General features: G+C 53.7%; 2 protein-coding genes across 5 annotated transcripts; both read right to left on the bottom strand.

Moving 5' to 3' along the window:
• Positions 1-3,425: 3,425 nt before the first annotated feature.
• LOC105696205 (motor neuron and pancreas homeobox protein 1) lies at positions 3,426-13,724 on the bottom strand. Its single transcript, XM_012418453.2, has 3 exons — positions 12,825-13,724; positions 6,045-6,208; positions 3,426-4,945 (listed from the first exon to the last, which is right to left on the bottom strand). The coding sequence occupies exons 1-3, from the start codon at positions 13,684-13,686 to the stop codon at positions 4,703-4,705; spliced, it is 1,269 nt and encodes a 422-aa protein (XP_012273876.1). The 5' UTR covers positions 13,687-13,724; the 3' UTR covers positions 3,426-4,702.
• A 4,737-nt stretch (positions 13,725-18,461) lies between these two features.
• On the bottom strand, positions 18,462-26,004 carry LOC105696341 (serine proteinase stubble). Of its 4 annotated transcripts, none has more exons than XM_012418750.2 (12): positions 25,362-26,004; positions 25,219-25,293; positions 24,876-25,129; positions 24,673-24,750; positions 22,722-22,907; positions 22,177-22,530; positions 21,365-21,441; positions 20,830-20,930; positions 20,634-20,733; positions 20,360-20,572; positions 19,913-20,026; positions 18,462-19,778 (listed from the first exon to the last, which is right to left on the bottom strand). In XM_012418750.2, the coding sequence occupies exons 3-12, from the start codon at positions 24,967-24,969 to the stop codon at positions 19,623-19,625; spliced, it is 1,473 nt and encodes a 490-aa protein (XP_012274173.1). In that variant the 5' UTR covers positions 24,970-25,129; positions 25,219-25,293; positions 25,362-26,004; the 3' UTR covers positions 18,462-19,622. The 4 variants fall into 4 exon arrangements, with proteins under 4 accessions (XP_012274173.1, XP_012274172.1, XP_012274176.1 ...); XM_012418749.2 differs by having other exon boundaries at positions 25,624-26,004; XM_012418753.2 differs by lacking the exon at positions 22,177-22,530 and having other exon boundaries at positions 25,624-26,004.
• Between the last annotated feature and the right edge of the window lie 674 nt (positions 26,005-26,678).

Below are 26,678 nucleotides of genomic sequence, written 5' to 3'. Positions count from 1 at the left end.
AATCCGGTCCCCTATCCATCGCGCCGGTCGTGAACGCCCCCTACCTGAACCGACCCTGTCCGTTCAGGTACCGAAAATTGGGACCCGGGGGGGATCGACGGCGGACGTCGTTTGGAAGCGAAACTTCCTTTTCCGTTTTCTCCTACGCCGCGTAGTTTCCGAGTTACGGCTCTTCGAAGAACCGACCAATCGGAGCGCAGCATTCTTATTTCCGCTGTATCTCCGAAACCACGGGTCGTAGAAAAAAACGGTAAAGGAAGTTTCGCCGTGGAATCCAATTCCCTATTCATCGCGCTTCTCGCGAACGCACCCTACCCGAACCAAACCTGTCCGTTCAGATACCAGCAGTTGGAACCCAGGGGAATCGACAGCGGATGTCATTTGGTATCTAATGTTCCTTTGCCGTTTTCTCTTGCAGTGCGTAGTTTCCGAGTTATGGCGATTTCTCAACCAACCAATCAGAGCGCAGCATTTTATTTCCGTTGTATCTTCTACGGATCGTAGAAAAAGCAGCGAAACTACTGGTTGTAGAAAAAAATGTATAGAGCATAGGGCAGTCCCAAAACAGGCTAATAACGGGCTAAAAACGTCATGAGTCCCATCGAATATCCCTTCAAACCCCTATATCCAGGCTGAAAAATAATGGCAGCCCCCCACGCCTCCGATCAATTTAAAGGAACGAACCTTCCCCGTCAGGCTGAAGTGATCCAGTTTTCTAGCCATCCCGTCGCCGACGAATTTTTTTTGCATCTGCCATCAATTCCGCCCGACAGGAAAGGTTCTTCCCTGCTAATTGATATCTCGAACGAGGGGCTGCAACATCTTGCACGGAAGATACAGGTGTTTTAACCGATTTTCGACGTAAATCACATCACTTGCAGTGGTTTTTTGAACTGCCCTGCCCTTCGTGCGACTTCCCCTGTACATTTGTGTACAGATTTTTGCCCCGACTAGCTTCTGTCCTTACTGACATGATCCTAACAAAACTCTGTAGATACCATGCGAAGCAGCACAATTTTACCGTACGAACTACGTTAGTGTTAGTTTCTCTACACCTAACATCTGAACCATCTGTACACCAATGCTCTTTGAGCGAATCCGCCTAAAACGTTAGGGTAATAATTTGTCCCCAATGAATTACTGTCCCAATTGTCGTGATCCTATCCTAACCCTGTCCACACCTCGTATAACATGGCAGATGCAAAAAGAATTCAACGAAAACAAAGGAGTTCGATAACCCCGAAAACCCGCTAAATATGGCATGATCCCCCTATACTTACCTTGAAAAAAAAACCGCTTCAACACGCTGCATCTCCTCGGAAAAAATTTGCAGTCCCACGCGACGGCTCAATTTTAATGAACTTTGTCCATGCGGCTAATGAGAAGGCATGTTAGGAAAAAACGAAACGGAAACAGAGCAGCCCGAAAACCCGCTGAAAATGCTTGATCCCCGATATGATCGCAGGTACAGCAAAATTTTTCTTTCAAAGATAACGTAAATGATTAATTCGTATTAATTCAGTCGAGGCCCGATATTTCTCATTGGCTGCCGTACGAATTCGCGACCTGCGTCCTGCTGGTCCATGGAGAGAATACCCGCCGAGTAAGCGCCGTAATGTCCCCGCCGTCCTTTCCGGTTCTTCGGTCCGTGTCCGCCCGACTCGTCAAGCCTGAGAATCCATTAGACCGGAAAACGAGGTAGAACCGTAGGACGCTATGGCGTCGGCATTCTAGAAACAAACGACGCCCGATAGGAGTGAACAAGCAGTGAATCACCCAAGCACTTGTTTACCAAGGGAATCAGGGTTCAGGGATGCCGCGACGTTTCCAAGTCCTGAAATCCAGGCTCCGGTGTCTCCCTCTATCTCGGCCTCCTCCTTCCTCCCTTACGCTTCCCTTCCATTTGCCTCGCACTCGCTCCCCCGCCTGCAGCCTCCTACTCCCCCGCCGGCTTCCGACCCCTCTCGCGCTTTCATTGGCCGAGAGGAACAACCGACTTCCTCCCTCAACCCCGACCTGTCCCGCCGCTCTCCCTCTCGTCGACGAAACGCACAAACACGGAAGCATCCAGCGGCACGGCACTGGAATCGCTAAATGTAATTCGGTTAAAAGGGTTTTAGCAATACAATGCATATAAACATGAGTTGCCCCCTCGCCAAGCCGACATCTCCGCCGCCATCGCGCGTCTCGAATCTCGAATCTCGAATCTCGACTTTACGATCCGCGAGACGTTAGGGAAAACGCTTCCCCTGACCGAACGATGACTCTCGGAGGATCGGCTCGCACCCCGTGACATCCTGGTCATCCTGACCGCCGATCGTTCGGATCCACGGGACTCCGGTCCGACGCGGCCGATCCCGGCAACGAGGCGGAAAGGTGGTCTCGCCCCCTTTGAATGCTTCCCGGGGAAATCCCCGCAAAAGCATCTACGATTCTCCATGCAGGAGAACCTCTCACCTCTTTTCCTCAGGAATCCTCCGAGTCCATTCGAGGTGCTCGGGTTACGTGATTCTTCGCCGACGACGCGTTGGAAAGCCGAGAGCTTCTTGGCACGACGCCACGTTCCCACTCGCGTGCAGTGATGTGGCCCACGAAATTGCCGTCAACCTACTCGGGAAAGAAAATATTCGTGGCACGATAAAGTTGCTCCGCTTTCGAAAATAGCTATTCGCTCGTATCGCTGTTCGAACCTTACCCGCGATCTCCATTGAATGGATCGCATCGCGGGGTATCCGACGGCTGACTGACCCAAAGTGGGAAGGCCTCGTATACTACGCATCGATCCGCGTTCGTCGAACGTCACTTTTTTCTTTTCCTCCTTGGTGCGCTTCCGAGCCAGTGCGCGCTTCCACTTCCCGGCTCCCGGCTCCCGGCTCCCGGCTCCCGCTTCCGGTTTCGCTCCACCCAGCCATCCGCGACGTCGCGGAATTCCTAACGGGGGATTAGCATGTCATAAATACTGATGGGAGCGCTACCCCGCAGGTACTTGGTCGGGAATCGTCGCCCTTGGATCTTCCGTCGACGCCCGACGCGAGCCGACCGTCGCTTCGAGAACCGATCGCCCTCCGACAAGAAAAGCGGAACCCCCCCTGCTGGCTCGCGAGATCGTCCGTGTCGTCAATGGACCCAGCCACTTTCGCCGCCTCGCCGTAGACCCTTGAAATCTAAGGAAATCACGAAAGTGTCCTTAAAGCGAACGGATCGATTTTCTAAGCGCATCATGGGCGCGTCCTAACGATGGGCGGACGAAACTTCGCCATCTTTCCGATAGGACGATCTCTCGGGACAAACGTTTCGGTGACTGCATCGATAAAGCGGATGACACCCGACGTCCTCCTTGTTTTCTCTCTCGACATTTGGCCCCTCTTACGTTTTCGGTGTAGCCAACCGACGGTTTCCGCAGGAGTCGGGGAAGGAACTCGTGCTTCGCTCTTTCGTCATTTATTTTAGGAACTTCTCGCGATATAGTACTTTCTGCGTCACATTCTTCCTAACTTAATCGTGCACGAGTAATATTTACATTCACTTCGTGTATAATAAATACCGCTTTCCGATTTACATATGTATATATACTTCGCTTACCTCGCGTCTCTTAATTAAGCACCACTTACACTAAACACTTATCCACGGCTAGTTTCTCGACTAATGGGTTCGCGCCCTCGCCGTTATCGTTGGCTGGCGATCTTCTTCCCCCTCGCGTGCCGTTTCTTTGCCGAAACTCGACGCCTCGTTCACACCCAAGCGGAGGTGTTACGAACGCGCGGGCTAAACGGTCCTAGAGGACGTAACTCGGACACGCGAACCCGAGAAACCGGAAAATAGAGTTTCGTTAGGATGTGCCCGTCTTTCGACGAACCGGGAGCATCCCCTCGTTCTCGAGGACCAGGGTGCTTTCCTTCTCAGCGCGCGCAACTGGACTCCAGCATACGATGGAAACACTAGTGACGTTTGTGGAGGTATTCACGCGGTAGCCTTTCCAATTATTTACACCGGGATGGTCCATCTTAAGTAGGCTGCACTTGTATTTACAACTCCGAACGGTAAATGGACTAACTTCATGGAAAACCGATCTTTGACTCGTCGTCGTTGAGTACGTTTCCCCCGAATTTGATCGAGAGTTTCGCGCCTTAGGTTTTTGGCTCCGAAGAACGGTCTTCGGAAACAAGGAGGACGGTCGAGGAAAGATGTATCGCTTTCCCCGTCGGGCATTATAGAACGCGCGATATCAACGTAGCCTGTCCTGTCGATTATCGAATTGGAGGTGCAAATAGAAGTCCGCGACGAGGAACTACCGTGTCCCTATTCGTCGGCCAAAGCCTGGACGAAGTTAAGACCTGGACCGCGCGAGCCGCTATCGCCGTACCGAAACTCTGACGCTACCGCTTGTAAACTGCGATTCCACCGACGCTGAATTTCTATTCGCCTCTGCCCTCTGTCTCCGGAATTCTGAATAAGTGTCCAGCGACATACGACGAGTGTTTCGATCCGAACGTAGAAATCGGTCGACGCACCCAAGTCTCGATGAATCGCGTGCAACGATTGTCGAATGCCTGCGGTACACTTCCGCGGTACGCGAAACTCGACCGATGGGAATAGAGAGTTTTCCCTGGCTCGAGTGAAAACGAACCAGGGAGTTGCGCCGGGGTCGAACTCGGTCGTCGAGGCTCGTCCTCTTGGAAAATAGTCCGTTAGCTGTCCTGCCTTAGACCACGTAAGGTCGATACAGAGGCTCCTGGAGTTCGACGATTCCTCTTTGGCTATCCTGGGTATTGCTACGTCCACTTTCCGAAGAGTTCGACGCGTTAGCGCCAACGTCGCTCGCGGTTTCGCGATCGACGTTACGTCCGTTTCCGGTCTCCTCCACTTTGCCCGTTGCCCTCGCTTCCTGTTGGGCCTTCTTGCTCCTCTTCCATTTCATTCGTCTGTTTTGAAACCAGATCTTTACCTGAAACAAACAAAAGTTGCGGAAAGAGTTACAAACGAACATATGATTTTATCGTAACGTTTTGGCTACCGTTATGCCCGCGTTTCCACGGAAAAGCCGTCCAATGTATTGTCAAGATCGCGATCTCACGAGATAGGAATTCCTCGTTCTCCCTTTGTCTTTAGGATGCAATGGCAATTTCGGTCGGCATCAAACTTTAACGAAACGTTCGTCCCTGAATCGCAAATCCGCCGTGCGACGCCGTCGGTACGCGAGATCGAGCAATCCTCCCACGAGGGTCAAGAATTACTCGAACGTGGACAAACTCGACAGGGAGACGTTCGGCCGACGACTCCCGATCATCGGAGAGACTGCCCTGGTAATTTCGACGTTCGTTCGCGAATACTGCTCGGTACTTCCAATCGGACCGACATGAGCAAAATCGATTCGACCGAGACTCCTATTTTAGCATCGACGCGAGAGAAGAATAGGTAGTAAATCAGAAGGGCGGAACGCTGCAACTCGATTTTCTCCCTTATCGTAAGAATACGACGTAAATCTTTTGGACAACATATCACGTGCCCGACCCACCTCCCCGATGTCGTTCACCTCCTTTTCGGCGTCGACCCTGCGCGTATCACCTTCACCCTCCGACGAGCTCTTCCGTGCTCCTGCGAGTGCCAGCGGTTCTTCTCCCGATTCGACGCGACGACGTCGTTTCCGCCGGCGAGCACGCGAGCGAAAACGCGGACGGAATCGCTCGCGTAAACGGATGCGGTTGCTCCTGGGCGTAAAACACGCTCGAGTCGATTCCGGCGGAATTTCGGAGCCGCTTTTCCGAAAGAGCTGGAATCATCGACGCGGTTCCAAAACTCCAAACGGAATCGGTAAAGCATCGAAACGAATCAGGAACCGAGCCGCCATAACTCAGACACCCGAGACCGTTTGCCGAGCGATCCGTCAGAACTCGTAATCTCGAAAGTTATGTTTAAGTTGTCGAACCACGCCGGATTCGCAGGCCGGGCCTCTCCCCGCGCTTCCGGACACAATTGCAATTCCAAATTCCGTGAGTCGGCACCGATTTCCCAAAGCCCGCTACCCCTCGGCCGGGACGTCTCACCTGTGTCTCGGTGAGCATCAACGACGTGGCCACCTCGAACCTCTTGGGCCTGCTGAGATACTTGTTCTGCCGAAACTGCTTCTCCAGTTCCAAGAGTTGCTGCGACGTGAACGCGGTTCGCGGTCGTCTGGTTTTCCCAAGAAGGGCGTGCTGCGCCGCGCACCCTGAAACAAAAGACCCCTCCAGAGTTACACTCGTCGTCGTCGTCCTTTCCGATGCGACGAAGCCGGTACGGCCTTAGGAAAGCGACCCGATCGCGTTCAACCAGTGCTGACTGTCCATCGCCTCTTCGGAAGATAATCCAATAAAAGTCGTCGAATGCTAATTTCATTATCGCCAGGACGGATCCCTATGGGTTACGACCGGATGATTTGGGGTTAGATGCCGCGTCGGGGCCGAAGCCGCCCCTACAATTAGCCCTGCGAATGACTCTTGGTCAGGGGTGAGTTCCGGCTCGATGTCATCGGCGCCGACACGCGGGGACTCCGAATTGCAACTTATTCCAACCATCTGCGACTCGCGATGGAGGGCTCGTTTCGATTTAAGAGGACGGTCCTCGCGGGGTCTTTCTCCAGCACCCCTGAGATTTCGTGTCACGTCATCTTGCGGAAATACCGTTACGCTTCCTAAACCGCTCTGGACGCAGTATTTGTCGCGTCAGAAAATTGCTCGAAATCGATCTCCTCGTTGAACGGAGAAGAGAAATCGATGAAACGGATTTGGAATGCACCACATTCGCCGATTTTATTCGCCCGGAGTCGTTAGCGTAGATTCTCGAACGTTTATTCGCTGGCGCCATTGACATAAGTAACCCCGACCTAACGAGCAAGTGCGAGACCGGCTGTCAGTGTTTGTACACATGGTGGTGTTTAGTCGAATGCATTTGGATTAAGGACGAGTGATTCACTTTGCCGCGGACGAGCCTTCTTTACTAAGGAACGGAGGGGGGTGCGACATCTTCATACTTCCAACTACGTTTCCGCGAGCGGGGTAAGCGGGGTCGCACCCCGACTGCAATCGTTCATTAATCGATTCCATTCGCGCGTTAAATTAATTGCCAACGCGTATAAGAGACACGAATGAAGGTTTCGCAACCGTTCCGTACCTACCTGCGCCCCTTTGTCCGGACCCTATTCCGAGCCGGACATATTCGACACTTAGCATTTAGTGGGCCATTTGTCGTCCCGCCGAGGATGGTTACCCCCCGCGGAGCACATATGGCCGCAACCAGCGACTCCCCTTGCCGCATTTTGCCACCGATTATTATTTGGACCGTTGCGCGTCAACCCCTTAATCATCCGCCTTCTCCACTATCGTCACTTTTTATTTATCGCCCTAACTGCACGTATACGTCCGCGGGTCGTACAATCACCATTACGGATAGTCGGTTGGGTCGGATACGGATGGTCGATTCCGTATCTTTGCCGGGAGATGCTCGCTTCTCTGGATTCGAGTTACGATATCGACCCCCAGATTTCACAACGGAAAATCGTGAGCTCGATGCAATTAAGCTGGTCGAGAGCGCACGGCCGGCGCGATGTGGCGCGCACTCCCCCGGGCCGAACTAGATCCAAATTGCCACCCCGTGGCAGCAAATCGATCCGACAATCCCAACGAATCTTGTTATCTTTGACCGAATTTCGCGCCTCGTGCCGTTAAAAGCAGCCTCGCGCTCTTACCTATGTACATAAAGTACGACCTCTCCGAGTCTCGAGCGCGCATTACACGTACAGAGGGACGGGACTGGAGAGGGAGAGAGAAACGCGCACAAGTCGTAAATGACGACAGATGTCGGTAAACAAGAGAGGCGGATTTATCGAGTGGACAATCACTATTCACGCTCTCGTTCCGTATCCGAAACGTGAGGGGATGACACGGTGGCACGTTCCCTTTCCGCGGAGCCACGTCCTCCCCTGCAGATTTCTCCGGCCCTTTTATCATGATAATTTAATTCATTTCGGATCCCATTAGTCCTTTCAAGCCGAGCCACCCTTAAATCGTTCCGATCATCGTCGCGGTAAACATTACCTATTATCTGTACTTATCGCTCTTGGCCCTTCCAAAACCGTCCCTCGAATGTCCACCCTTGTGCGTACCGACTGAGCTACTACTCCAAATTCGCGCAAGACGGACGAATCTACGCTCGACGACGATAAACGCCGACTAGAGCCGGTTACGATCGATCGGAGAGAAAACGGAGGGATATCACCGGTTTTTCGATTTTCTAGGCAGAGTGCGTCGCGATACGTATCTCGGAACTAACGAGTAACGACCCTCGTTAAACCCCCGAGCGAAGGGCTCGCTTAATTAAAACTAATTAGCCGACCCTGCTCTGCCCGAATGGTAGCTTTTATTTTTACTTCCTTTTTTTCACCGACTGTTTTACCGCCGCGTAAACTGTCCCAACGCAACCCCGTCTTTCCGCTTTTTACCCCCTTACGCGTCCCTCGGGTGCAACTCGAACACGCTCGGAACGAACCTTTACTTCGGCCAACTTATTTCGAAAATCATCCAGCGGTAACGGATACAGCCGCGCGGACCAGGGCGAGTTACCCTCTCGTCCCTCGGACGACGAAAACGAGTTATCCCTCGGCAGCACGGGACCGCGAATGGTCCGTTCATCCTCCTCGTCTTGGCGCGAAAAAGGCGAGTTCGTTTCAAGGAGCGCAAAGCAGGAGTGACCAGCCGCGCTTCGATTCGTCGAGCCGGGCCCCGAGGGATGCGGCGACTCGACGGCTCTCGCGGGCGTCGGCGTCGACGTCGGTCTCGGCCCTTTCCCCCGGCCATGGGGCAGGCTCCGCCCCGAGCCTCCGGCGCCCCGCCTTCCTGCGGCTCCGCCGCCCCGAACTTTTATCCTGCTATTTTCCTTACCCCGGAATGGTCGAATTTAATCCGAAACTCCGCTCGGCCGCGCACTTGCTCGCCACAAATCACGCCATAAACGTCCGAGATATTACTTCTTGCTTCCACTTCTCTAGTAAATGTCCTGCCCGCGGTGAGACGCCACTCTACTACCGAACCGCGTACCGTTTGCGTTCCGCCGGACACGTGTACCGGACATTGGCGATCGTTTTCGTTTCGCCGCGAATCCAACCCAGCAAGAAGGAAAATGCTTCAAAGAAAACCTACTCCCTTTTGCGTTTAATCGCGAATTGTCCGACACTTCCGTATCGCTGATGCTGACCCTCGCGGCTCTCGATGTCTCGGCGCTTCCGTGCAGGTGTCTTTGGGCGTCGCATCGAGTTCATCGAGCCAATCGAGCCAATCGAGCAGAGTCCATGAATTCAAAGCGATACCCCTGCCTGTTTACGTATGCATACGCGCACGCGCGCCACGGACTCACGCACGCGAAGGGCGGCGAATGTGTCGAGCGAACGCGGGACGTTACACATCGGGTAACCAAGATCTGTTTGCTCGCGGATGGCCAAACTAGCTCCAGCTAATTCGGAAGCGCCATTACCACCTACGCGTTAACCCATACGCCGCGCCACTCCGAGCCGAGCCGAGCCGAGCCGAGCCAAGCCGAGTCGGGTCGAACCGAATCGAATCGAATCGAGCGGAAGGAGCGCTCGAGGTTCTCCCGACCGGTTAAGGGGACAACGATCGCGCGTCACGTTCCGAGGTTAATACAATATTGATCGTAAGAGAATCCGAGACACTATTCAAATGCCCGTAATCTCTCTCACCGAATCAAGGCGGGGCGAGACGTTAAGACAATCGGTCCCATTCATCCAAACGAACGTGCTAAAGTTGACGTGCGAACGCGATGCCTCCGGGTAAGCGATCCTCGGAATGATTAATTTCGGACACGCGTCCTCGGAAGGCTTGGAGAAAAGGATAACGTAAATATATCGAGCTCGGAGCAAATGGGTTAATCCTTGCAATCAGCCCACCATATGTCACGGTGCCGGGAGCTTCCTTCGAGGGCTCACCGACAACGTCCGAAACCATTACACTTCGCGAAATAGATAACCGTTAACCTTCAAACGCTGTAGTTGTTCGCTCCTGACGAGTACGAGAGTAAATCGTAAAAGGAATAAAGGGATCTGTCCAACAACTTGAGTCGCTTTCGCGAAATTGGCCATTTATCGGGGAACAAATCCGCAGGGTTGCCATGGAGACGGCCTATCGGTGGTAAAGGTAGGGGTAGAGGTAGAAGTAGAGGTAGAGTCGGTGGTGGTGGCCATGGTGGTGGTAGTACTGTAGGAAGTGGAAGCAAGGGAGAAGGGGATGAATAGACGGATGAATGACGCACAATTAACTAATTAAATCATCCAACAGAGCCAACCCTCCGCGGAGCCATGTCTCTCGAATATCATCCCCTTCCGTTGGGAGACTTTCCGCCATAGTTTCTTCACGCTTTAAAGCTATCCCTGGAGTTGAGCGGAGTCTCTTTACTCCGCGGTTTTGACCCTGATTACTTCGAGCCGATCGATCGTTAAGTTTTCGCTCTCCGTATTTACTCCAATTACATATGGTTACCAGAAAAAACGGAACGACATCTCAAATGGAAGCCTCGCCAAGCAGCGACCGTTTGGTGACGGCTTTCGACTTTTTCCAATATTTCCGACATTTGCTCCGATCAATTTCCTTAAAATGAGCTTTCACCGACTTATTCGTAAACGAAACATTTTTAACCATGATACCTACTTGACCCTGAAATCGTGTTTGTACGTAGCGTTATTTTCGTTTCAAGTAATTAAACACCATTAAACCAGCCACACGATACCTATCGTCCCGGTGCGCTTTTGAATTTTAATTTATAAATCCGATCATTTACATGTAACTGCATTCGCCAATGGATATGCCGATGGAATTTCAAATTTCCATTCAGCTTCGGAAGCGCATCGCCGACGGATTATTATACGTGTAATTAAATATGTAATTAGAATCACTCGATAGCGATGACATGACGCAAATAGCTCTCGCATAAATTCGATGCTTCGAGCATCGTACCGAATTCAACTTAGAAACCACGATCGCGATTCTTCGTTCTTCCATCTACTCGTTCGAAATGGGCGTAATTCCAAAACAACTCGCGATATCTGGTTGGATTGCTTTCCTCTCAAATACTTGTCCGAGACGTTTGGTTTCCGTAATGAATTTCCGTTGCAAAATTGATTCCCCCGTAACATCTACCTTCCCTAAGGAGTAAATAATTCCGTCCTTAACTGCGTTTGCTCCGAAACGAGAAGGGGAAGCGAGGACAGAAAGAAAAAAAAGGAGGAAAGAGACTCGCCATTAAACGGAAAAAGTAATCGTCGGCACTTGGCCGACGTTAAGACGACCCTACTAACTCGATTTGCACGTCCCCTTCGCTTTAGAGAATTCTTGACTCGTTCGAACCCCTCTAAAATGACCGTGTTTCGGGCGCGTACGGGTAGATTTCGCATCCGGGTCCACCAAAACGTGAACACCTAACGATCGTCTGTCGCGGTCGACGAAGAGACCGAGTGGCGGACGGTTCCCGACCGGCTTTTAAACGGCTTCTCCGTCTCGAGATCGGAATGCGAAACTCGCGAATACGATGCGTTCCGAGAACGGTCGGCACGTTTCCGTGGCAACGACGTCCGCAGAGAAACGTACCCGAAAGCGATCGAGCGGCGTCTCGAGCGCTTCCTCGAAAGCCGATTCCAGGCGGCATTCGGCCTCGGGGTGAACCTCGATTCGCCCAACAACGACCTGGATGAAACACGGTGTCGCTTATCAGCGAACCCGCGACCAATATTCTCTTTGAATAAAAACGGTCGCTACACGGTTATTTACAAACGAGTACGGGACGCCGGCCATTTTTAACAAGTCACGTCGTTGTTTTCGAGCGCCATCGAGGGCGCGACGGGGGGAAGGCGGGGAGGGCGGGGGAAGGCGGGGGAAGGCGGGGGAAGGCGAAGGGAGGCAGGGGCAGGACGCGGGCCGGGGGCGAAGAAGAAGCGAGTCGGTCGGTTGGGAGAGGAAGAGACAGCTAGAGAGGAAGGGGTCGATGGCCCTCTCTTTTTTTGGGCCGGTGGATAGCTCAGCAACTACCAATCAGGATCATCTGACAGGAAGTACCCCGCACGTCCCCAGCCATTCGTCCCGCCATTCGTTCACTGACCAATTTGTTCGATAAAAGCTCTCGACTGATTGGCCCGACAACGCGGCCGCCGTTTCTCTTTTTTTCGACCGGAAATTTGGCGGCCCCCATCCCCGCCGAATTTCCTCCCTCGCGAAGCCGAAAGGGATTTTTGGCCCGCCGAGACGGACGGAGGTGACGCGCCGACGGCACGCGATTACGGGTTTTAAATGCACGCCTCGATTAAGCGGAGCAGCTAGAGCTCGTTTAGCCCAGCGGAGGCGCGGCCGGCAGGTGAAAAGACTAGGCGAATCGATGACTCGTTTCGCGTTGCAGCTTATCATTCTCCGTCAACCTTTTTCCCCGCCTACGTGTCCACCGAGGCTCGATAACGATGCATTAAGTAAGGTTATCGGAACCAAGAGATATCAAGGGATCCCGATATGCAACGGCCGCTTTTGTGTTTATCGTGGAAACGAAATTCGAGTATCCGAGCAATATGGTCGGCCAAACGGTGCATTACGCGGGTCAACAACTCGAAGGGTCGCCCTCCGCGGTAACGGCTATCGGTGCGCTTCCCGATAAAGCCGAGCGGACTCGGGAAATTTCGTTCGGGTTCGATCGTTCCTTTCCCTCGGCGTTCGCCTCGAAGATAAGCCGACCGAAAAGGTACGGCGCGTCGTCCGCGGTCAAGGCTCGCCGTGCTCCCGACCACCCAACCGACTTACCGGCTAGGTCCGCTGGAAGCCTGGGATACAGCATGCCCGTCCTGGCCAGCCACTCCAGCTGCAGAGGGTGTATGTGGTGGTGGTGGTGTTGTTGTTGTTGTTGTTGTTGTTGCTGCTGGTGCTGCTGCTGGTGTTGCTGCTGCTGCTGAGGCGGGCCAGCCGACCGAGGGTGACCCACGGCCTGTCCCTCCTTGTGCACGGAGTGGAAGGCGCTGCCTCCCGCCGCCGGGTGGTAGTAGAGCCCCCCGGGCGGAACGGCGAGCGGGCCGCCGGGATGCAGGAGCAGGCCCTGGCTCTGCCTGACCAGGCCGGCCCCGACGTAGGGCCCGGCCGCGACGGTCCGATGGCCCGGGGGCCCCCCGCCGCCGACGGGTCCTTCCGACCCCGGCGAGATGGGCGGGCTGGACGCGGGACTGCGACTCGCGTTGCTCCCCGGACTCGCGCTCCCGGAGCCCGGGGCACGATCCGCCGCGTCGACGGATGCCTCGTCCTCGAGGCGAGCGGGCCCCGGGGACTCCCGTCGACTCCCTCTGCCCAGGAGGGCGTCTATGCAGAAGGAGGTCTTGCCGTGCGAGTGCGCCGGCCCGGGCGGACTCGTCCCGCAGCTGGTCCTTCCCTGGGGCGACGAGCTCTCCGTGCGCGGCGACGACGCGCCCCCCTCCCGGTAGCGGCCCCTCGAGTACCGACCGCCGCCGAGGAGGTCGTCCTCGGGATCCGGCGACCGCGGGATGCCGAGGCGACGCTCCTCCGGGCCGGGGGACGTCCCGAGGTCTTGAAGCCGGCTCTGAACGGCGTACGGGTGGCGCGCCAGCTGGTGCAACTCCTCCGGGACCAGCTGAGGGTTGTAGCGCATCGCCGCCATCTTCGTCCGATCGCTTCTCGACCGGGGAGGTCAGTGCATCCTCCGCCTCGGCGGTCGCTCGAGACTGCCCGTCCTCGCCGACTCGACCGAGACCCGGACCATCCGCTGCTCCGCCTCTCTGTCTCTCTCTCTCGACCGGGACCCGGCGCGTCTCGGGACACGTACGACGACCGGCGCGAGATGCGATTAGCTCGGGTTCGCGCTCCGAAGTGAGCCGCGGCGCTGCCGAGTGCGCGCGCTACCCCCGAGCATTTGCGATTAAGCGGCGACGCCCCGCCCCACCCGGCCGAGCCACGCCCGCCGCCGAGAGCGGAACAGGTGGATACATACGTGGCTGCGATACCCTCCCCTCCTGCCCCCCCGCGCCCCGCCGCCACCGGAGGGAATGCCCGTCGCGAGAGGAGAGCGCTCCGCGAGGAACGGGGATGACAGCGAGCACGGATTAGTCAACTCGTCTCGTTTTGCCTATCGCTTCGGCGCTAACGCGAGAATGGACATCGGTAGCGCACCCTTGGTTAACCGGAACTTCGCGTTTCGATCGGTCGACTCGGCCCGAGGTGGATCGTTATGATATCGATCGGAGGCGGTTTACTAGATATTTACTTCACTTACCGTGTGTACCGTGTATCGATAGCGGTCTGCTTTCGAAGTTTCCGGTGCAAGTTATCGAACTTATCGGCCACGTAATAGGCTCGTAATAGGCCTAAAGTGACTGGTATCAAAACCGTGTCATCTAATCGGGTGAGTGTACCTTGGCTCGTGTCGTTCGCTTACCAATCGATAATCGGCCCCGATAGGCCAAATTCGGCTGAAAAATAATTCCGCCTGTCGACCGAAAGAAGGAGTAATTCCTTCGACTTCGTATCGAGGGATACGCGTCTCTCCGCCCGCTGGATGAAAGCCCCCGGATTAACTCCATCGGTCCGTCGAAACGATCGGCTTCCGATTACTTCTCGCGAATTTTCCCCCGAAAAAGCCAAGTGTCTGGTTTCCGTCCGACTTGGACGCGACGAGCGGCGAGACCGATCTTCCGATCCTTGCGTTCACCCAAAGGCAGAGCGTCGCGGGCGTGGAACCGAACGCAGCGAAAGAAGGTCGGAGCCTTCGGCGACCTCCCACGCCGTTCGCTTTCTTTCCGGTGGGGGGTTGAAAACCGGTGGCACTCGAAATTTCCGAGTCTTCGGGAATGATGGATCGCCGTTCTCGAAGAGAGGACGAGCCCGGGCTTGGGAAATGGCCTCCCGCTCTGCCCGTTTCTGTCGTGCGTGTAACCAAATAAGAGCCCGCAGCGAGACCTGGGTGTTTGTTCGGGTCCCCTGGTCCTGGCACGTCCAAGACGCCTCCGACGGCCACTTGCTCGCTATCTCGCGCCCATGCCCCTCCGGGTGCATCCTCCGTATACATCCTCCGTATACATCCCGATTGTGTCGCCCTATAATTCGCCCAAATGCCCTCGTTGATGATCCTCTTTCGCGCTTCCACGAGATAACGTATGTCTGACCGTCGATGGGCGCGCCTGCTTACAACAGAAACCGGACATTGGACCGTGTCAACGTGTATTCGATTGCAAGATCGCGGGGTTAAGCCTTACCGTTTTGGAAGTATTTTCGACAATCATTTGGACATCCAACGGGGATTCGATTAATAATATCATATCCATGGGTGCAGCAATTACTAGGGCCAATGGAATTTATGGTTGACCGTTTGCTGGTAACGTTACACTAATGATTCACGATACGCGTTATCTATCCCGAGCACGTGTCCCGATAACGGTTCTCCACATTTTTTTAATCATCTGATTTACTAGATCCGGGATTCTCTCTACCTGGTACAATAATTACTCTCGGAATTGACGTTTCCTTCTTCGTTGGCGGCAAACAACGACGGTTAGACATTGGCAGAAGTAGCAACTGTCGAGACATAACGAGTTCCTCCGATTTCCAAGCACGTCTCCTTTCCGGTTCGGCCCCGTTCGGGCTCATCTTCCACACGTTTCGAGAATCTCTTCGATCCTTCTCAGTTATATGCACATGACGTTTAAATCGTGCCCGCTAAATAATCGACTTCTTTTCGCGCGTATCGCGATCATCTCCGAGTACGTCAGGTACTTCGGAAGGAACCGATCTAGGATGATCACGGTAAAAAGTCACAGGGCAGTTTGAAATAGTAAGTCGAGAACGATTACGTCGGTTTCCTCCCCGGAGCGCAATTATGTCGCTTAAGGGGCATCATGGCGTCCTACGTTCGCCTCCCGCTTCCATCGCCGAAATGCTCCCTTAGCCCCGGTATCATCCCCTCCATGGAAGTCCTTCTGCGTAATTAGAATCTCCCAACCCCTACGGAGCCACCAGCGGGTCTCACCCCTCGACGGCCATTACTTTTAATGGCGTTGTTAATGAAACTAGGTGTCGCCAAATTAACCTCTCATTCCAGCTGTGCTCAACCGGAAAACCCGGAAACACCCGGAAAATGGCGTTCCTTCCAGGGGCCTCGCGACCCGAACGTCTCTCCCGTGATGCTTTTCCGTTTTCTCCTCCCTTCCACTTATTATACAAAATATGCGAGATCTTTCGCATATTTTGTATCCTTCGGGGGTCGCTTCTATCACTCGAACCTAGTGGAAATTCTAAAAGTGAGTACCTCCCGCGATTTTGTAACTTCCACTATGGCAAAAATGTGAGATACTTCGCGTAAGACCACTCAACCAGAAACTCCGAGATCTCGGACCGAGTTCTTTCGGTCTAGGGATCTCACATTCTCACTTGGAGAAGAGGGGCGAATAAACACACGTGAGATGACAGGGCGAGAAACGAGCACTCCCGCCAAGGATACGGAATCGACCCCCCTGCGCTCACGGACAAAAAGCGAGGTCGTTGGCCGATCGCGACTCTCGGTAATCTTCCTTGATCCTCAAAGTTTCGAGCGCGATCCTTGTTAACCGATTCGTGCCAATTTACCTCGCCCTGGTGGTTAGGACGATATCCAGGAACACCCGTGCCCATTCGAGTCGACGGTTCCGGACAATTTGGCCTCGGCGTCATAACTACGTCCCTCTTTCGAGATTATTAGCTTCTTCTACCGATCGAATGACCGATCGAAAGCAATCGGACTTTCCAACGGACCGTCAACACGAGCTCGCCGCGACAGAGCCAAGGGAGAGCGTAGGAGTCGGAAGGGGCAGTTTGAAAACCACTGGATCGGGGCTGATTACCGCGGTAACCGCCCCCCTGAGCGCCAATTAATCTTAACTTTTACGGGGCAAACACTTTTCATTAAGCCCCCCCTGCTTCTCGCCCCTCCCACTCTCGGCCATCCCTGCCGGCGGTCGTTCTTGCAGTTTCGCCACTTCCCCGACGCTCCGGCGGACTCCCTCCCGAGGTCCGAGTGCGTCCCCTCCCTCGGCCGTGCGGAGAAGCCGGGGTGGCAAGGAAAATGGCTCCCCGGACAAGCGTTTAATCTGGCTCTAATTAGCAACTTACCTCGTCCCCTTCCTGCCCTCTCTTCCTTCAATTAGCACTTTCCGATCCCTCTGTTTCCCAATAATTACGGGGCCAACTTTAATTCGTTCCTGACTTTTTGACGATGCGCAACCAAGTGACGATTTTATGTCCTCCCGCGCAGCTTTTACACCTTTGGATCATGTTTTTCCAGGATGGTTGGCGGGTGGAGGGGGAATGTCAATGGAAACCTGATCCGGTTATCATTGTTTACCTAACCGATTAACGAGTCGTCGAGATAACGGTTCGTCGCGATTGATTAATGGGACGCCGGGGTAATTACTGTCTTCGCTGTTGGCCCGAATCTCGTCCGAATCGAAATTGGGGATCCAGCCGGTTATCCATCCCGTTTGCAATCATAGGCCCGATTAAAAGCCAAACGACACTTGACGCTAGCTAATTCTGGCCAATTAACGAGACGTCGTTGAGACAACCGTGCGGCTCTTGAGGCGCCGTCGCGTCGGGCCGACCCAGGAAGGACGGCGCATCGAGAAGGCGAAGGTGGAAAGACGGGTACGAGAATATAAGCGGAGGCCGAAGCAACGGCGTACATACCGTCCGCTGGCCGCTCGATGACTGATCGAAGATCGGCCGCGCTCGGTAAACGACCCACCGGAAAGGGGGGGAATTACGAGAAAACCCGAATCGCCAGGTACCCAATAGGTTAAACTAGCGTTTACTCTTAGAATAACGGCCCGTGGCTCGTCGGTCGCGTTCGCTAGAGTTTTCGATTCAATTTTTTCTTACCTACTACGTAGTGCCAAATCGTAGTTGACTCTACGCTAGTCAAAAGGGAACCGGGATCAAATTTGTCGCGATTACTTATCCCGACTTCATTCAATGAATCTACGTGTTATGCGAATTAGTGTCTCGCTATGAATCTAAGATGTAAAGTCAGTTTCGATACGATACGGTATTTATACAATGGAATCATCGGGAGTGATCTTGTTATCGTTATTACTGTGATTACCCAACGTTTCGTGCAATCGATGATAACGTAGAGTTTGACGGGGAGCACTGTTTTATCATCGTCCATGGACACGATAGTTTCGTTACCGTTTGTTGTCTAGAATCTAATTTACCGACTGGGTATCCAATGTGTGGTACTACCACTGGTAATACGAGTTACGACGTCGCGTTACGTTACGTTACACGCATCGTGATGATAAAACCGTGCGCCATCGATGATTCACGTTCAACATCAATGGCGTGTGTTTACATTATTTATCCACGGATTGATCGTTTCCGGACCATTCTGCAGATAATACAAGAACGTTATTTTCAAGTATTGGCATATTTCTTTTTAGAAAGTCCTAGATAGTGCCTCGATCGGTAACACCCATTGGATGCTTAGATAATTGTCATTAAGAATATACATCGAGTCCAAACGATAAACGGTCGAAACATAGCGTCGAAAAGCCCTTAAACCATCACAAATAATCCCTCTCTCAAGGAAACCTCTACTCTTGTGATGTAAGAGGTTGCTATTCTTCTTCTTTCCTCACATATCGGAAACGTAAACGTATCTACTAGCTCTTTATAACTACTATACATTATACAATACTTTAGTAAAACCGATACGTCATCATTTAAACGGAGGAAATGAAATCTCGCATATTTACTTAAACAGAACACGTAGGTTACTTCGAACTGTCTAAAATCGTTATTAATTAATACATTCATACGAGAGACTGACAGTGCAACATTAATATATTATAATTAATATTACGATTTCCCGCTACTAAAAATAATCACCGGTAGAGTATTTTTTATGTACAGCGGTGCATTACACAATTTTTTTTTCCAATATTTACTGGATATGAATGTACTGACAGTGTCATAACATATCGGAAAAAGATTACTATCCTTGAGTAAAGATATGCCTCAAGAATAAAATGCCGTAATTGATTCGTAATGCATATGTACAACTGAAGATAAATCGAGGCATTCTGCAAAGGGTGCTGCCGCAATAATAGAAATCTTCATGCAGACAATATCCGTACATTAACATCATTTTTCATTCTTATTTACTCTAACATAGAAAAGTGCAATCATTTCATTTCAAATGGTACAGGAACCTTCTTGAAAATTGTACCCGTTCTTTTTTTCATTGACCTAACAGTACGACCCTAAAAGTATTAAAAAAAAATGTTCGCTAGTTGAAAGTGAATCCTCATTTTATCAATTGTCTGGAGTAGACTCGATACTTTGGGGATGCCAAAGGGATTGCCTTAGGGAGGCAATTGATAATTAAATTCTCACCAATACGTCTGTCATATTTCGTATGAAGAGTTCTGCTCAATTTCTCGTCAACTCCGGACCTGAGATTAATCTGCGCTACGGGTTTGGACAGAAAACTACTAAGCGTACATCGTGTCAGTCAACAATCGGTTCTGTCGGTTCACCGTACGTGAAAAGGAGGTTGCTGCTAATTGTCACTCAACTCATGACCTTGTCGATCCAAGGCACAAATTTCTGAATGTTTGTATAGACTCCTGGCAAATGTTCTCTGCCACAGCCAATACCCCAAGAGACCAGACCAATCAATACGTGTCTTCCTTCCACCGACATCGTCAAAGGGCCTCCGGAGTCACCCTAAAGTGACAGAAAATCCTTACATTATTTTTCACTTCATATTCTTACACTTGACCTATCTATGACACTTCGTGAACATTGTCGGAACCCTTTCAGAAGACAAGATTTGCAAATAAATGATAAAAGAATATCACCTGACAGGAATCGCGTCCTCCTTCTTTATAACCGGCACAAAGAAATACGTCGTGAATGGTTTCTCTTCGTCCTGCTGCTCTGAACCACCTTTGGCACCTCTCATTAGGAATGACCTAAAATAAAAGGTCATTCAGCACTTGAATACAGTTCATTCCTAAAACACTAGAAAAGGTCTGGAAGTCAATTGCTTTAGATACAATGAAATCCATAACTTAATGATACTACACATTCCCGATTTCTACTTAGAATTAGATCGTCAAAAATGTTAATGGAGATTTCCTAATAATTCATTGCGGTCCACATATAATGTAAAAACGCAATGAATCAAATTAGTCGACAATTGTAGGAGTAGATTTTTAGCGTTATCGCGACGTGTGTACATTTTTCGTTGAGCAGCGACTGGCGGAATTATTTCAACTAGGCTAAGATAATGACGAAATCGTCACCTCGACGTCGACTTCCTGAAGAACGGAAGGCGCAGAGCTCTGACCATGACGGGTTCTTCCCCAACCGGCAACGGTAGCCGTTCTCCCGGAAAGCTTGAGGTTCCTGGCGGGCAAGCAAACTGGAACGATGTGCTGCTTAAAAGACACCGACCTCGAGAGCTTTATCAAAGCCACGTCATTTCGGAAATCCGTCGGGGAATATTGCGGATGTACCTGAAACGATTATCGATTACCGCATGGACGCGCTGCGCACAACGGTATCAACTTTTCCTACCTCCTTGCGCTCTATGTTGTACTCCTCGTGCAGTAGCCGCTCGGAGGCATCTCTTACATCCCACTCGCCTAACCTGACCTTCAGGTTGCTGTTGGGGGTTCTGCAACGTTCAGGGCACAGTCAACTACATCCGCCGGTTCCGTACTCACCGATCCAGCGAGCGCAGCTCTCGCGCGGGCGGAACCGAAATACTTACGTGGCCACGCAGTGCGCCGCCGTTACGACCCAGCGATTGTTGAGCAAGGCACCTCCGCAAGAAAGCTTCTTTGCCAGAAAGCCCGACTTGATGATAGCGGCCTGAAACCACGAAAATACGCCAGAGAAAGAGAGGGAGAGAGAGATCAGACTCCGCGCTCGTGTCCCGTTCCCCCCGAGGAAAAGGCGGACCCGGAATATCCAGGTCGACAGAGGTCACGACGGAGACGGCGAGTCGGAAAATCGTGGACGGGTTCGTCACGCTCCTCGCCGAGCGGGACAATTTCTTGGCGCACTTTCCATTCGACTTGGCCCCCGCCCGCGGCTCCGAGGAGGGGTCTCGGACTCCCTTCGCGTGCGAGAAAGTAAAACCCCGAGAGAACCGAGGAGATTCGAGGTCAGCCGACGGTAGACAATGGGAGAAAATGAATAATGCCGAAGAAGGGAAGAGTGTGTTTCGTTTCGGTGAGATTCCGCCGTGAAATTGGCCAGCCGAAACGGTTGGGTCCGTTATCGCGAGGGAACGCTCAGCTTACCTGCCATGGGTGGCTGCCGAAACTGGAACTGTGTCCTCCCACGATTCTGTTGCTCCTCGTGTACAACTCCCCGCAGCCTAGAATATGCGGATTCACGTTAAGATTCTCTTAAGACGTCGCTCGGGATCGTCGCGCTCCCAAGTGGTGGGAGAGTCGAACGACGCAGGCGATCCTTCATTCGAAATTCGTTTTCGCCGACGACAGGCAACTCGGCAGTTTCCAACGTGCTTACGTGCAACGTGTGCACTCGCAATTCCCGGATGCAAGCGTGTGGGCGGTGCGTGTACGCGATAATTGACTGCACTTAGGGACTACCGACGGGTTTTCGTTCCGCTCGTTCCGTTTCAAGCGGCAAGTGGCGTCGATGGCACGACTGGACGGGGGGCAAGCTTCGAGTCGAATTCCGCTCCCGAAGTGGACTAACGACCGCCAGTTCCTAGTCCGAGGTGACGGAAAAAGAAACCCGCGGTAACGATGTCGCACCACGCATGGCTTAATTAGGGACTTTGTTCACAGTGAGCGAGCGTACGTAAACGGAGAGGCCGGGTAGAGGCGAAGGAACGGGGAGCGCGCGCCGTCCGGTGAAATTATTCCAAAGTTTGCCCCACTCCGTTCTCGTGCCGAGGAAACCGGTGCAATTAGTTGCGACGGCCGTTTTGAGGAGCGACGAAGCGTGCACTCGACAAAGCCTCTCGGGTGCGATTCGGGATCGAGACGCGCTGGATTCTTGCAGGGCGACCCACCGTCAAGCGTGCACTCGATCAAGCGCGACCGAGATCGTGCAGCGACAAGACACCCGGTTCTCTCTTTACCGCGATATTTCGAGGGATCCACCGAGTTCGAGTAGTCGTCGGGCGGACCGTGGGTCCCGGCATTTAGTTGGTAACCGTCGTCGAAGCCTTCCTGCGGATAGCCGCCGGGAATATAGGGCACTTCCGGCCTGCTCGTAAAGGGCCGGTCGTGGGAGGAATCGGTCGGATGATCCTGATTCCACGCGGAATACGTCGGCTCGTGTCCTCCTAGAGGTTTGCTGGAATCGCCCGGGTAGGTGTAGGAGGGCCGATGGCCGTTCTGGCCGTATGTCGGCTTTGGCCGAGACAAACTCGTGTAAATCGGCACATCCTCGTCCACGTACGGACGTTGATTCGCCAAGTTTAACGCGAAGGCTGCAATCCATTTACGACATCTTTTGTATCTTTTCTACCTTTGGCGATTGGAACCGACCTGTCGACGGCCCCGCGGCAAGTCCAACCCCGACCAAGGAACCCGGTCGGTCCCGGAAGTCCGGAGCCGAAAGATACGCGCGCGCGACCTAGTGGGCGACGAAGGCAAGTATAGTCGAACAAAGGACACTCACTGGCGTTCTGAAGGAGGCCCACACTCGGCCGAGGAACTTTGTCGGGTAGGTCGTCGTCGTCGACGCAGCAGCTCCAGATGAGTCCCCCGGAGCACAGGTCGACGGGCCGACCACCGCCGAGGACGCAGCTGATGCTGAGACCGCACTCGAACTTGGTTCCTCTGTACTTGCAGGTCTGCGGAATCACTGGAACACACAACGTTTCGCCGTTGTTATTCGACCCGACTCGCTTCGCTCCGGCCAGTTTTGACCGCTTCCGATTCGACAGGAACCCGGAACCCCTGCCTCTGTCTGAGACGCGAGTGCGATCGATCGACGCGGCGGATCGAAAGGAAACCGTAACGATTTCAGAAAGTCCGGTTGACCTAGAAATACTCGCTGGCGTCGAACGTACTTCTGCCGAGCATGTCCATTATCCCGTTTTGCAGATCGGCCCCGTGCCCCCTGGGGTCGTCGGTCCCGGTGAGGTTCCGCCTCTTCCTGAGGGTCTCGACCAGCAGGGCCCCTTGCTCCTGACTCGTCAGCTTCCTTCTTCTTCCCTGCCTCTCCGACTCGGCGGAGTCCTTCGCCCGCTCGTTGCGCCCGTTCCTGTCCAGCTCTTCCAACACCTCGGCGATGACCGCCTCTCCCTCGGCCCGTCGAGGGTGCCAACCGTTCCCTCGCGTCGGACCGCGCTCGATCGAGTTCTCCAGGGTGCCGCCGCTCGAGTCCGACGAGCGACCCCCTGGAAACTCCTCGCCTCCGCGGCTTCTCTCCGGGAGAAGCGCCCACTTTTCTTGAGGGAGGCTTCTCCTTTGGCCCCGGAAGGACCTCGGGGAGACCGAAGAACCGAAGGAATAGGGCTCAATGGCGAAGACGGGGTCACCGGGCGCGGCCCTAACCAACACGAGCAGGTGCACGCACCAGACGCCAACGGCCCAACGAGACATGCTCGACGCGTGAGACCAGCTTCGATTTGCTACCTTCGTAAACCCCGTCAAAGTTGGACATCACTCGGACGTCATCCGGACGTCATCCGGACGTCAGCCGCGATCGGTGGCGCCTCGCCGACGCCGCCCTTGCGTCGATTCCGTCGAGGCTTTCGGGGATCGAAGGGAGCGACGCTTGGCCGTCTAAATTCCAATCCGTCATGAATAACGATTTCGATTTCACCATTCGTTTTCGATCGACGCGACCGATCGAAGCTCTCCCCTCGCGGCCTGCGAGTCAGTCGACGATCCCGCGGGAGGCGTCCCTCCTGGCGTCGTCTCTCCCAGGGCCAGCGGCTTTCATCTCGAGTAAAGTTCCCGATCCTCGGGAATCCCCGGCGCGGGTCCTGATGGCAGGACCTGGTGTCGAAACGCGCCTCGCTCGTGGACTGAGGAGCCACCGGACTCGATCGGGGTCTTCGCCAGTCGGTTGCTTTCACCGGCATCGGCTTTCCCGGAGAAGCCACCGAGACGCGATGGCCTTTCTTACTCTCCCACCTCGGGACGCGTCGCTCCCTCCTCCTCCTCGCCGTCTCTTCCCTTTCTTCCCTTTCTTCCCGATGATGAGCTCTTGACCTTCGTCTTCCCCGATTCTGGGTCGCCACGACTTCCGACCCGGTAAGGATCTTTTAGCTCTTTTAACGAGAAATCGAAAACCCCCCGTGCCGCGTGTTATTTCCCGAGGAAGTACACTTTCGGGCGAAGTCGGCGGGGAAAGTTCGAGGCTCGGCGTCGATCCAGGGGACCGGGAGAGACGCCGCCGAATACTCGGGCCCCGAAATCACCGAACCTTGGACGAGTACCCCGCTACCGCCGAGATCGTTATCGAATGACACGGACGAGGCGAGAAAGGGACCACTCGCTTTCTAGCACGAACGACAAACGAACGACAAACGAACGATCGTCGATCGATCATCCGACTGGCCGTGACTTTCGAAATACCAGCTCCGATTCCTAAATAGAAACGAAGAATAAACACTTACGGCCAAGCTCATCGAAGAATCTCAGTTGGCCCGGGGAGTCTATTACGTTCCGTAAGGAGTTTCCTTCCTCGAATTTCTCTGAAAGTCAAGAAATACGCAATGGTCAAGGGTAAGGTCAAAAATGGACGCGCCGTTACGCGAAGGAACGCGGACTATAGGAAAATTGATTAATTCGTAGCAAGATACGACAACCGGTCGCTCACCGGGTCCGCCGAGATAACGATCGTTTAGTCTCTCGTGGTCGGCTCGCACTAGGAACAGCAGAAGGCAGAACAGCGTCGTTCGAGGTATCGTCATCTCGAGAGGCGCTCGTCGAGACTCGTCCCGAATCCTCGGGCACGTCGGCTCAGCAAGGGCTCCGGTCCATCCTCGCGAGGACGAGCGGTCGCGCCGACCGGTCCCACCGACCGATCGCGCCGACCGACAGGAATCTCACGACTTTATTCAGGACTCCAAGCTGGGAAACAAGAAAACAGGAGAATCGCAATGTAGCGGTAATCGGACGGTAATCGAACGGCTGGATTTCGGTACCCGGTGGCGACGTACCAGCCCGCGGTTCGCGAACCGTGGCGCACATCTTCGGTAGAACCACGGTTAAAAGTAGGACAGGAAACCAGGCCACTGAAACAAGTGGAACGCCTTTGAGTCCTCGTAACGTATCAAATGCGCCGTACGTACTGGGCACGTACTGCACTTTTTGTTTATTAGTGAAAGTCCCGATGACTCTCCGCTTTTGAGTACCAAGCCCCGAGTCGTTTTCGCGGCCCGTGGGATCTCCGGATCCTCCGGATCCCCCGAATCCTCCGAATCCTCCGAACCGTGACTCCGTCCTTCCCCCGCGCCCGTCGAGCAGACGTCCGTCTTCGATCGCGATCAAGGTCGAGGCCTGCGGTCAAGTTCCTTTCGTCGCCTCGACCGACAAGGCGCAATTCTCTCCCGTTTGATCCTTACTCGATATTTCCGAGTCCCTCGTGGCGCGTGCCCATTGTCCAAGGGTACCCGTGCTCGGATCTGCGGAGACGGTCGCGAGGAGACGGACGAGCCCGAGGAACGGACCCCGCGAGAAGCAGTCGACTACTGATGGGAAACGGAGAGAGGGCCGCAGCATCCAAGGAGGGACACTCTCCTCCGAGGCGCGTCCGCTCACTCTCTCCGGTGGAGAGCCACCTCGGAGGGTTTCTTCCCGCTCCTCGTATCCACATCCCCGATTCTTTCCTTGGCGTTGTCCGATCGTCCGTCGTTGCGTCCTCGTTGCTGCTTTGGCAGGGAATATCCACAGGAAATACTCTTCCCGCGTGATCTGAGACGACTCGATGTCGCTCTTCGCAAGGATCGAGGCGCGAACGATAGTCTGGGAACGAAAGTACGCGCGAGGAACGAGGCAAGGTACGTTTGCGTCCGAGTCGGCCGAATTCTCCGTAGAGGGCAGCACGGAACAACGACGCGCGACTAGCGCCTTCCGATTCCTACCGACAGACGGCGAAATCGTCGGACGACTAGTGATATCGAGTGATATTCTAGTGTTTTCGATCGTTATCGAGCGTTTTACGGGACTCTACGGGATAAAGTCAAATGGAGCGTCACGAGTGTTCTTCCCTTACCATCAAAAGCGAGCAGTGTTGGTAAGCGTAGGTAAGCCACCACCGTCAACTGCCGCATGGTATTATCATCACGAGTACGTGAGCCGCCAACGGCGACTGGTAGATGGTACCGCCATCGCGAGTGCGCGAGCTCCTATCAGAAATTCGTTGCGCCGCCATTGGGGGCAAAAAACGGTGAAAGCTAAACGTACGAAACCAGAGGGCAGCACAGGATGCGATCGCTCGATCCTGCCCGTGAGCAATCTCCCAACTCATCTCTGCTTCTATCGAGAGTACCGACAGAGATGATCTCTAGTACCGACCTGTCTTGTTATAAAGGACAGAGATGAGTTGGGAGATTGCTCACGGAAGGGATCGTGCGATCGCATCCTGTGCTGCCCTCTGGTTTCGTACGTTAGCTTTCAC

This window comes from Orussus abietinus, unplaced genomic scaffold (genome assembly GCF_000612105.2).
Source record: "Orussus abietinus isolate OABI.00-Male unplaced genomic scaffold, Oabi_2.0 scaffold799, whole genome shotgun sequence".
In the NCBI taxonomy this organism is placed as follows: domain Eukaryota; kingdom Metazoa; phylum Arthropoda; class Insecta; order Hymenoptera; family Orussidae; genus Orussus; species Orussus abietinus.
Note: the sequence above shows the minus strand (reverse complement) of the source record. Positions and strands in the feature narration are given on the sequence as shown.

Excerpts from the sequence above, each read along its gene's own strand:
- LOC105696205 (XM_012418453.2), bottom strand. The coding sequence starts at position 13,686 with ATGGCGGCGATGCGCTACAACCCTCAGCTGGTCCCGGAGGAGTTGCAC. Across the intron at positions 6,209-12,824 it reads GCTTCCAGCGGACCTAGCCG|GGTGCGCGGCGCAGCACGCC; the intron begins GTAAGTCGGTTG and ends CTTTTGTTTCAG. Across the intron at positions 4,946-6,044 it reads TGATGCTCACCGAGACACAG|GTAAAGATCTGGTTTCAAAA; the intron begins GTGAGACGTCCC and ends TGTTTGTTTCAG.
- LOC105696341 (XM_012418750.2), bottom strand. The coding sequence starts at position 24,969 with ATGACGATACCTCGAACGACGCTGTTCTGCCTTCTGCTGTTCCTAGTG. Across the intron at positions 24,751-24,875 it reads TCGTTATCTCGGCGGACCCG|AGAAATTCGAGGAAGGAAAC; the intron begins GTGAGCGACCGG and ends CTTGACTTTCAG. Across the intron at positions 21,442-22,176 it reads GGATCCCTCGAAATATCGCG|GCTGCGGGGAGTTGTACACG; the intron begins GTAAAGAGAGAA and ends CGCATATTCTAG.